Source organism: Hemicordylus capensis, chromosome 2, assembly GCF_027244095.1.
Source record: "Hemicordylus capensis ecotype Gifberg chromosome 2, rHemCap1.1.pri, whole genome shotgun sequence".
NCBI classification, from domain to species: Eukaryota; Metazoa; Chordata; class Lepidosauria; order Squamata; family Cordylidae; genus Hemicordylus; species Hemicordylus capensis.
The window spans coordinates 21,670,232-21,682,227 of record NC_069658.1 but is presented as its reverse complement, the minus strand read 5'-3'; the positions used below and the strand labels follow the sequence as shown (position 1 = coordinate 21,682,227).

The window sequence follows — 11,996 nt, the reverse complement described above, 5'->3', positions numbered from 1 at the left end:
AAGTACACAAATCAAGACTGGCTCAAGATAAACAGCACATGATAAAAAGTAAGTGCAGTATGGTGTAGAGGGCATGGTAGGTTGGAAGGCTGCCAGACTATATAAAAGATGCCGCTCCCATGCCTTTAATACTGGAGCAGGATGATTCACAAGTGGGAGCTATCAAGGAATAATACTGCTGTGATAGGGTACAAGTATGTTGTGATATACAGGTGAAACTCGGAAAATTAGAAGATCGTGCAAAAGTCCATTAATTTCAGTAATGCAAATTAAAAGGTGAAATTGATATATGAGACAGATGCATTACATGCAAAGCGAGATAAGTCAAGCCTTAATTTGTTATAATTGTGATGATCATGGCGTACAGCTCATGAAAACCCCAAATCCACAATCTCAGAAAATTAGAATATTACATGGAACCAAGAAGACAAGGATTGAAGAATAGAACAATATCGGACCTCTGAAAAGTATACAATGTACTGTGTTGATTGGCCAGCAAACTCGCCTGACCTGACCCCATAGAGAATCTATGGGGCATTGCCAAGAGAAGGATGAGAGACATGAGACCAAACAATGCAGAGTTGCTGAAGGCCGCTAATGAAGCATCCTGGTCTTCCATAATACCTCATCAGTGCCACAGGCTGATAGCATCCATGCTACGCCGCATTGAGGCAGTAATTGCTGCAAAAGGGGCCCAAACCAAGTACTGAATACATATGCATGCTTATACTTTTCAGAGGTCCGATATTGTTCTATTCTTCAATCCTTGTCTTCTTGGCTCCATGTAATATTCTAATTTTCTGGGATTGTGGATTTGGGGTTTTCATGAGCTGTACGCCATGATCATGACAATTATAACAAATTAAGGCTTGACTTATCTCACTTTGCATGTAATGCGTCTGTCTTATATATCAGTTTCACCTTTTAATTTGCATTACTGAAATTAATGGACTTTTGCACGATATTCTAATTTTCCGAGTTTCACCTGTAGCATCTACACAAAAGCTGAAAATGCAGGCTTCTGTTGTTGCCAATCTTACATGAATAAAGTTAGAATTAGGGATGTGCAAAACATTTCGGGCACAGAACGATCTGAGCTTGAAACAGCGAATTTCGGGTGATTTGGGGTTGAACCGAATCACCCACGAAAACATCCGAGAAATTTCAGGCACGAGCCGAATCACCTGAATTTCGGGCCCGAAAATTCGGGTGATTCGGACCTCCATTTTTTTGCCTTCTCCCCCCCCCCTCCGTTTTGAGCTATGACATCTATTTGAATTTCCCGCCTTTTTGCATCCCATTGACTTCAATGCAAAAAGGTTGGATGTGACATCTGCTCAAATTTTGGGTGCCAGGGGCAAAATAGTGGGGTGAGGTGGTAGTGCCTAATGGGTGGAGGTTACCACCCCAATTGCAGAGGGATTGGGCAAAGGGCTGATTTTTGGTGAATTTCTGATGTTTTAGTGTCTTCGGGGCATATAGGGGCATAACGTGGGATCTGTGCCAAAAGGGTGGGGTGGGGTGGTAGTGCCTAATGGGTGGAGGCTACCACCCCAATTGCAAAGTGATTGGGCAGAGGGCTGATTTTTGGTGAATTTCTGAAGTTTATGCGTCTTTAAGGTTTTCCCCGTGAAGGGTGTATCGTTTCACATCGGGGGAAAAGGGGTGTCCTAGAGCGGGGTGGGGTTGGTGGTAGTGCCAGGTAGGGGAAAGGAAGCTACCTGAATTTTTTCAAAGGATTTGGGCAGAGGGCTGATTTTTGGTTAATTGTTGAAGTTTTCGCATCTTTAAGGTTTTTCCTCATAATAAGTTATAATGGAGCTTTCATCAGCCCAATAAGTGCACTTAGGGGGTGCTGGGGTGGCCCAGAGCGAGTGGTGGTGTAGTGCACATAGGGTGCCAACCACCCCCATGGGTTTCTAACCCATGGGGTACAGGGTTCTGTTGTTTCTGAGGTTTTCTGAGTGTGGATTCTATGATAGCAAATAAGATTTTCATGAGACACCATGAATCCACTCTAATTTGCTATCATTTGGGTAGCCCATATTTGGGTAGCCCATATTCGGGCACAGAACAGAACGGGGGTGATTCGGTTTGGGTCCCAAACCAAATCGCCGAAAACCCAAATTGCACACCCCTAGTTAGAATGTGGTTTTTCAAACACAACCAAATTTCTTCCAAGCATTCCTGATGCTACATGCTGGCTTTTAAAAGTTATTTTTTATCATTCATGTACTGCTTTTAAAAAGAAGTACAACATCTTTGATCTGACATTGCCATAAAACGTCATAGAAGCAACCATCTTGGATGCGATTTGATTTAATTTTATTTATTTATTTATTTTATTATTTATTTATTTAAACTGTGTTAGTCTTCACGGAAGTGTATACAGGAGAACCTCATTACTCACGGGGGTTCCATTCCCTGCCTACTGCCACAATGAATGGAACAGCGAGGAACGACTCATTATTGCTATAGGGAAAGGGGGGTTAGGTTCCAAATTGGAGAAAAAAACACGAAAAAACCCGGTAAAATAACTCAAAATAACTTACCGTGGTGTGCTACGAGGAGCCTGAATGTGCCAAAGAATCCCCCCACATGCCCAGGAATGCCCTTAAATGCCCTCCAAAACTGCAAAAAGTCATGGAAAAAAGTCAAAGTCCATTTTTGTCAGGAAAGGAGCCACAGAATGGCTCCCTGCAGACAAAATAGTGGGCAGAAGTGATCTCTGTGGTCACTTCCGGCCCTCTAGGAACCACAGATATGTGGGTTTTAACCTTTTCATATCCACTGATACTAAAATCAGGTGTCTATGAGACACCCCGTGGATAAGCGGGACCACGAATAGTGGTTCTGTGAATAACGCGGTTCTCCTGTAGATAAATCAATCTAGTTTAATTCTTTCACAGATTAAAGCTTCAAAAGGCAGATTTATCTGCACAGGTGGAAGCTTACATGGTTCCAAACAGAATTCCTGCTCATCACAACATGAAGGCCAAACACACAAAACAGAATGGGTCAATTTTTTTGGTCTGGTGGCTGTGGGAGGAGTTATGGGGTTAGGCAAGAAAATATGAGGGTTATCACAGCAGCAGCCACTGGTTTAATACATGATAGGTGAGAGTATGGAAGTCAGCAGCTGACCAACAGAAAAGCCATGCTTTGTATTCTGTGGTGCATTTTAAATGGCAGTGTGAGTGAGACGCCTGCCAATACACACTTCTAACAATACCGGTAAAAGAGTGGTGTGCAAGGCCTTGAAATATTGTTCAGCATAGAACTCTTATATTCTTTTGTCCGGTCCCTTTTATTCTTCCTTGCAAAATGATGGATGCTAATTTTTCCAGAGAATAGAGGCCTATTCCAAAGCCAGTGACACTTTCATTTATCTTTAATGAAGTTTGCCACATAGTATCTTTATGACTAGAGCTTTGGTTTAATACTCCCTAACCCCGCAAATCTCACACACTTGCTGATGGGCCATTTTGTACAAACCTAAGGAGAAATAGGAAGGAATCCCAAAAACGAAACAAGTAAAAAACCAGTACATATTGGCTTATATCAGAACAGTGCAGCTTTGGCCCATCTTGATGGATTACAATGCCCATCACTTCTTACTATTGGCCACTGTGGCTGGGGAAGATGGGAGTTGTAGTCCAACAAGAGCTGGAAGGCTAAATCTGTGCAGCCCTGGCTTATGTGATCGGCAGTATTTTGAAGATGAAACACTGTGTGGAGGGGTGGCAATGGAGCGGCAAAGGCATCTCTGAGGCAAGCATTTGCGATACTGGGGAGTGCAGGAGTGCTGCTTGTGCTACCACCTGTTCTTACCAGCTTGGGGGCTGCCTTGTGGCTCCGCAGGAGACATGCCACACTGCGTCCCATCTTTGAAATGCTGTGGTTCATGTAAGCCAATCCTTCCTATTATCTTGTCAGAATAGGACCCAGGTGGATTGGGAGGGATGAGTGCAGAATGCCCAAGAGAAATTTCATGTATATACTCATGCATTAGCCCTTAACTGGTTGGTTGTGAGCCCAGAGAGGGTTGGTCTTCTGATCTAAGTTGAGTGCCACCAGCTGCATCATTGCGATTTCCTTGTTCTTTGTCCTTCTCCCCACCCACAAGTGAGAGAAAGAGAAAGTGGAGGACCAAGAGGGGGGAAAGAGCAGGGAAGGCAGAAAAGATGAACAAAGGAAAACCAGAGGGCGCAATGCAAAGTGGACACAGAACGGTAGAAAAAATTAAAAATGGAGCCCACTTTAGAACATAAGAGCGATCCTGCTGGATCAGACCAAAGGTCCCTCTCCTCTAGTATCCTACTTCCTGAAGCAGCCAACTGGATCCCTCCAGGAACGAAGCCCACAAAAACAGGGCGTAAAGCCAACAATGCTGCTTCTCAGGTTGAGACTGAAAGGTGGGTGAGGCTGGAAATTTCGATGGCTACTCTGTGGGCATGGAAGGCTTGATATTTGCGTCAGGAAGCAACTGAAGGAGAAGAGGCTTGAAGGATGCGCAGCATGATGCAGTCATCATGCTGTGCCCTGGGGCAGCTGCAGAAGCAGAAGGCAGCCCGATGTTGTTCAGAAGGAGCGTGCATGTAGCGCCATCACAGTCTTTGCCATTTGGAAATGGTGAGAAGTGCTGCTTGTGCAACCACGGCTTCTGAACAGGTTTTGGATCGGGGTGGGCAAACCTGGCCCTCCAGCTCTTGTCGAACTGCAGTTCCCATCACCCCCAGCCACACTGGCTGGGGAAGATGGGGTTTGTAGTGCTTTGTGAGTCTGCAGCAGTCCTGGGGCATAGGGCGAGGTCTCCGTAATGCTGTGCATCATGTCAGCCAAGCGAATCTAAACCTCACCTGTGAAAGCACCCTTAGTCAGACACTGGCTCACTTCCTGTTCTTTTGCCTAACATTGGCAGAGACATGTCAAGCTGAACTGAAGGAGTTTTGCAACTTATTTCACTGGTCCTACTACAATGTCCCTTCAAGTGGATCACAGATACCACACCTGGGCTTTCCCCTTTAATCTGTTACATAACAGTCACAGTCAAGCATTTTTGTTTAATCATGCAACATGTCATAGGTTACAAAGGTGACCAGATAACTGCATATATTAAATAAATCTTGGTCGGGGAGCAGGGACTCAGTCCCATAAAATACAATTAAGTGTCTGCAAGTTCAGTTTTTAAGCTTTGTTTACTTTTTCAGCCACCGCCAAATTCACAATGGAAGGATATTGCACCAAAGAGACGTGTAGGGAGAAGGTGTATCATCACATTAATGCTTATGATTTTTTTAAAAAAGAGATATGAGCTCCATGTGGTACATAAAGTGCTTTTAGAACTGGTGCAGTTAGAAATAAAGGGGGGAGGGACTTTATCATTTAGATACCATTAGCAAATGCATACAAACAGGAGACCGCATGGACCTCGTTTCCACGGATCAAGCAGTACCAGGATTCATTCAAAATGCTTTCATTGCAAAGAGTAACGAATTAGTAAAACAGTCACTGTACAAAGGTAAGCAACAGGATTAAGCATTTTCCTGCTATGACAATAATGCCAACCCTATCACCAGAAGAGCTATAATACATATAAATATTAAGGAATAGTGAGGCAATTTCTGTATTGACTGAGAGATTTGGCATGCTGTGTTTTTATGTTTTGATCCTCTTGTAGCTTGTAAATAGTCTGCTGATTTGTATAAAACACTATACACCCTATCACTAATTATGTTTTCTCTCTGTTGTCTGTGAAAGCTCAATGCACAAGATTCAAAGGCATTAGGTATTTTCTGATAATACAGTGAATCTGCAGGTATTTTCTTACAAAAAGCTTGCTGCTGGGTCTCTAAAAGGTCACTGGAACAGGGTTGAACAATAAAAAAGGCAGTTTTGGAAATAAAATGCCACTGGCATGGAGCCTAGATTGAAATTAAGAGGGTGGGTGGGGGTGGGGAAATAAGCTCATCCGCTGCCCCCAATATATTATGTTTGTTTTCATTGTAATGAAACAACATCTGAAAACGTCTAAATCATTTTTTAAAAAGTAAACATGAGCTGTAATACTATACCTGTAAAATGATTTTAATTCCATTCATTGTCATTAGAAAGTATGTAAAACATTTATTAAGGGCTTCTGCCTACAGAGGCACAACATAAATAGAGTAAGTCCTGCTGAAATGTAATCAAGAATACACGCCAACCAGTTGGTAATTTGCCGTGGAAGTGTCAGAAATACGATCCACAGGTGGGAGAAAGTTACTTCCAATCGCTGGATTTAGACATCTGCACTGTACAAGAGTTTGCTCCATGAACCAACCGCTGTGCAACTTGTTCTGCCACTGTCTCTCGTAAATGTCTTGTCAGGCCAGTTGAAAAGTGCACACAGAATTTGCTCCGTGAACAGAACCTTGTGTGTGTGTGTTTTCTTTTTAAAAAAAGAGTAATAAAGATCAAGCGCCATCTTAATCCACTCCTTCAAATCCTTGAGCATTTTCAACAGCCATCAGAAGCTTCTCTCGTAATTCATCAAAAGATTCATAAGGAGGTAAATCAAGGCGATTAAAGCTGAAATTGAAGAGGGAGGAAAACAGGTTATTACAGATGTGTACTAATTACAAATCTATATGCATTTTCCAGGTTGTGATATTTGGTGAAATGACTTGTGGCAATACTGGGTGTTTTCATATTTTAAGGAATGGCTCAGGATTTCTCCCCTTATGAACTCTGTCAAATATTCTCCATGAATCTTTGTAATTCAAAGTTAAAGGAGATTCAAGATTGTGTTTGTGGGATGCTGGAAACATAGGGAACTGCCATATACAGAGTCCAATCATCTAGCTCAGTACTGTCGACACAGACTGGCAGCAACTTCTCCAAGGTTACAAGGAGGAGTATTTCTTAGCTCTATCTTGGAAGATGCCAGGGAGGGAACTTGGAATCTTCTGCATCCAAGCACGCAAGTGCTCTTCCCAGAGAAGCCGCATCCCTTAAAAGGGAATATCTGACAGGGCTCACATGTAGTCTCCCATTCAAATGCAAACCAGGGTGACCCTGCTTAGCAAAGGGGATAATTCATGCTTGCTACCACAAGACCAGTTCTCCTCCCCAACTTTGCCAAATTCCTTGCTGAACCTTGAAGGTAGGCTTTTGCCAGTCTTGGAGTTGACAATAAAAATGCAACATTTTCTTTTTCTTTTTTTATTGTTATTGCCAGAATGAAGAAAGGATGTGTGTATGCACACATGTGCACACGCACTTGCTTAGGATACTTTTAATATCTCATTCAGCCAGTGGTCAGACTGAGAGCCTATTCTCATGACCCGCCAAAAACGGGCTAAGGGTCATGTGCTGCAACGGGAGGTGTGTGGCTCCCGGCAGCAAGCCTGCATCATTGCCCCCCCCCATGGGTAGCAGAGCATGCGCTCTGCTAACCCTGTTCACCTGATCATGTGTCACTGCACTGTGGTGACTCATGAGGAGACCCTCAACAGGGAGGCAACAAGCTTCCTGGTGTCGCGGGGCTCACCAGAATGCACTTCCGGTGGGCAAGAGGCCCCTGATCCCCGCCACCTCAACCGGCTCCATGACGGAGCCAGTAATTGTGTGGGTGGCCACACTCGTGCCACCCCTGCCGAGCAGTTAATTAAGGCTGCTGAAATCCCCATTATTCCCTATGGGGAAAAGCTTAAAGATGCGTAAACTTCAAAAATCATTCAAAAACCACCCCTTTGCCCAATTTCTTTGAAATCTGGGTGGTAGCTTCCTTGTACCCATTGGGCACTACCACCCACCACAAACTGCTCTGGGGCCCCCTGGGGCCCCCCACGTGAAGCTATAAGCTTGCTGAAATCCCCATGATACCCTATGGGAAAAAGCCTAAAGATGCCAACTTCAAGAATTCCTTAAAAACCACCCCTTTGCCCAATTTCTTTGAAATTTGGGTGGTAGCTTCCACCCATTGGGCAATACCACCCACCCCACTCTGTTGGCCCCGGGACCTTTTTAAAAATCCGAATCTATTTGGATTCGGGAAATTCGGGTACAAATAGAATCTGGGATGATTCGGGGGTGGGGAGCAGATTATGTCCCCAAACAAATCGGGGTGATTCGATTCAGGTACAAATCGAAATGAAAAATTTGATTCGTGCACATCTCTAATGCAGACAGGTTTAGAATACAGAAGCACCAAACAAAAAGCATAAAGGATCTGAATAAAAGAATCCAAGAAGCAAACTAACAGATCCAATGATGTAAGAGAAAACAATAGCCCCAATAAATATATAAATATAGATTATATGGAAAATAGAATAATCATCTACACATGCTGATATCAATACACCGTATAAGGCAAATTGATAATTAAGATATAAAGTGTACTCAATTTGCCTAATATGATTTATTCATATCACCAAGTATAGATGATTATTCTATTTTCAATATAATCGACATTTATATATTTATTGGGGCTACTGTTTTCTCTTACATCATTGGATCTGTTAGTTTGCTTCTCAGAATACAGAAGTGCCAGAGGGCAACTAAAGCTGTTCCCCAAGTAGTCTGTCAATATCATGGGTGCCTCTTTGAGGGGAAAAGTATGGTCTAGATTTTTAAAGTAACTAAAATGAATGGTTGACATACTGTGCAACATCATGTGCACAATGCATTGCAACGATCATGCAGTTGTGCAAGTATGCTCTTCTGCAAGTACAGAAATCTCACAAACACAGATGCGAGGCAATGTGGCCATAGTTTCCAATGGTTGCACTGTTACACAACGCCATTTGCACAATTTTTGCACTTACACAAGAGCACACTGGGGCAACTGTGCAATCATTATGTTGCAACATACACATAGCATCGTGCAGTATGTCAATCACGATCACTGCACTTATGGGGAATCTCCTCGTTTGCAAGAAATCAGATGGTTCTAGCATTGTGAGCCATCGAAGCAATAGAAACACACTCAGCATCTGTTGTTCTTACTATATTGCTCGCATGTTGCTGCATTTCAAAAGCCATCTTTGCTAGTTTCTATTAAGCCCAGATTCTATAGCAAGCAATATTGCGACCTTTTCCCTACCTTTGCATTTTGCATTCATGAATGTATCAGCTGGTGATTAGCTTAATCTATGAAAAACAATCACATTCCGCTGGAAACAGCTTCCATAGCCTTGAGTGGGATAATGTTGAATGTAATCACCAGGAGGAATCCTTTCCTGGCAGCAGAACAACCCACAAATAAACACGGGTATTTTTGCAGTTGTGGCTTACCATGTGTGAGCTCTGGGTAACTTCTCAGGGCTTCCCCATTGCTCTATTGTAAACAGCTGAGGACCATTTGAACCTGAATCAAGAGCAGAAACAGTCTTATATTTTTGAAAAATCATAAGTCTTGCAGTCTAGTATGGTCTGCACTGTGATTCTTCAACCTAGGAAGGGACAAACCATTGCTGAGTGTAGATTGCACTGTTCCCTGCTCAAAAATATGTTCTGATTTGGCAGGGTTCCCATCCTCTGCTATGGAGTCCACCATTTGTAGAGACTAATAAGGGGTTGGCAATTGACCAGAAGAATAGTAGTAGTTGGTTTTTTTTGTTTTAAATGAATTTTAGGCTCTCTTGGTGTTCCCTAGGTAGCTTAAAGCACAAGGAATCACAGCTCTGGCAGAGTGGGGCTATAACTCAGTGGTAAGGCACTTGACTCTGCATACGGAAGGCCCCAGATTTGATCTCTGGCATGTCCAGTTTAAAAAGGAAAAGTTCACGTATCAAGCCTAAGAAACAGCATTGCTTGAAACCCCAGAGAGTCACTGCCAGCTGGATTAGGTTGTATGGGGCTTCATGGACCAATGGTTTGGCTCAGTAGAAGACTGCTTCATGGCTTTCACAGTGCTCATCCCTGCCATAGAACAATGGAAGTATGTATTACCTCAGCAAACACGTTACCAAACCTGCTTTTGTGACTAAGTGTGAACGTGGGGGCAGGATATTTCATAAGGCAGAGTTGATAAGCAGGAGGAGTGTGTTGAACCTTTGCTATCGATAACCTTGAAACTGCCTTCCAGGTCAGACATATACCCACACATGCTTGCGTGTGTGCCATCAGACTTATTTCTAGTCTCAGAACCCAGGATAGGGTGTTTCTGGAGGAGAATCAGCTAGCAGAGCACCCCTGCTCTCACAACTGGGCAGCATTCAGGCTAGCTAGTCATACTGTATTTACCTGAATTGAAGACAACTCTGAATTTAAGATGCCCCCCTTAAAAAGTAGAAGTTAAACACATTTATACCTGCATTTACTCAAAAGGAACAGGTCTCTGAATTTAAGATGGCCTCCGGATTTATAACATCAAAAAAACTTGGAGAATAACCTAGTCTTGGATTCAGGTAAATACAGTAACTAAGCATCTCTGATCATTCATGAGGCAAGTTATTTGTGACTAACTTTCGTCCCATTCACTTCAGTGGAACTTCGTCTGGATGTTGTCCACTGATTATCACCTGCAAATGCCAACACCACACGCACAGTATTATGAGGCAAAGACAGGGCTGGGTTACTCCCACTTCTTATGAGTAGTCCCACTCCTGATCTTCTTGGGGAGGTTCAAGCAAGTTTCCTTAAGAAGATTCCCAGTGACAAAAGTCAAAATCTTTGGTCTAGATCCTTAGCCTCATCCTAAGTAGACAGCTAGCTATTTGGTCCTTGGATTTTTGAATGAGGTAATATTTCCAGAGGACTGCCCTTGGGTTAAAACCGGTAGTGGCCAATGAGGGCAGTGCTGGGGTGGGTGGGGCGGTAAGAGGCACCTTTAAAAATAAATCAGCAGATGCTTACCAGTGCTGGGGCATTACTCCACTCAGAATCCTGTGCAGGGCAGTGGCGCTCCGCCCGGCATCTCGGCGGGCGTGGGGGCATTGTCCTCTGCATATGGGCAGCTTCACGCACGCACAGAGGCCAGGGCCATGTCTTCACCCTGCTGGAATGCTGGGCAGACCATTGCCACCCTGTTGGGATGTGGGTGGAGCACCGTCACCCCCCGCCCCACATGATTCCGGGCGGAGCGCTGCTGCTTGAGCCAGCTTGCAGGTGCTGCCCAAATGCTGGTAAGCACCTGCTGATTTACTTTTAAAGGTGCCTCTTGCCACGCCCACTGCCCTCACTGGCCGCTACTGGTTAAAACATAATCCTGTGCCTTTTTTTTGAAATGCATATTTCGAAATATGCATTGACAGCTGCGGCCAATCCTTGAAGAGGCCAACTTCAAAACAGTGGTGCACCAGCTGGTAACCTCCAGGCTTGACTACTGCAATTCACTCTATGTGGGGCTGCCTTTGTATGTAGTTCAGAAACTTCAGTTAGTTCAAAATGCGGCAGCCAGATTGGTCTCTGGTGCAACTCGGAGAGACCATATAATGCCTGTTTTGAAACAGCTGCACTGGCTGCCGATATGTTTCTGGGCAAAATACAAAGTGCTGGTTATTACCTTTAGAGCCCTGAACGGCTTAGGCCCAGGTTACCTTAGAGAGCGCCTTCTTCTGCATGATCCCCACCACACGCTAAAGGCATCTGAGGAGGTGCATCTCCAGTTACCACTGGTACGACTGGTGGCGACTCAGAGGCGGGCCTTCTCTGTAACCGCTCCTGGACTGTGGAATGAACTCCCTGCAGAAATCTGTAATTTGAACTCTTTATTGGTTTTTAGGAGAGCCCTTAAGACCTATCTGTTTGGCCTGGCCTTCCAGGGTTTTTAAATTGTTTTAAAGGTTTTAATTGTACCTGTTTTTCAGGATTTTAAAATTGTTTTATTGTTTGATGTTTTATGTAATTTTATAATTTTAATTGTTGATTGTTTTAAACTGTTTTTGTTTTATTGTAAACCGCCCTGAGCTAATTCTGGAAGGGTGGTATTAAAAAAATCGAATAAATAAATAATAAATATTTGCAGAATATCCTGTTGAAACTCTCAGAAAGCACCTAAACTGCAGAATTAG

General features: G+C 43.5%; 1 protein-coding gene across 13 annotated transcripts in view; it reads right to left on the bottom strand.

Annotated features, from left to right (window-relative positions):
- Positions 1–5,043: 5,043 nt before the first annotated feature.
- Positions 5,044–11,996, bottom strand: part of NEDD4L (NEDD4 like E3 ubiquitin protein ligase) — a 397,256-nt gene continuing 390,303 nt past the window's right edge. For all 13 annotated transcript variants that reach the window (XM_053288369.1, XM_053288370.1, XM_053288371.1 and 10 more), the window contains 2 exons: positions 9,277–9,349; positions 5,044–6,570 (listed from right to left, as the gene is read on the bottom strand). In XM_053288369.1, the coding sequence (XP_053144344.1) occupies positions 6,468–6,570; positions 9,277–9,349 (176 nt within the window). In that variant the 3' untranslated portion in view covers positions 5,044–6,467. The remainder of the gene's footprint in view (positions 6,571–9,276; positions 9,350–11,996) is intronic.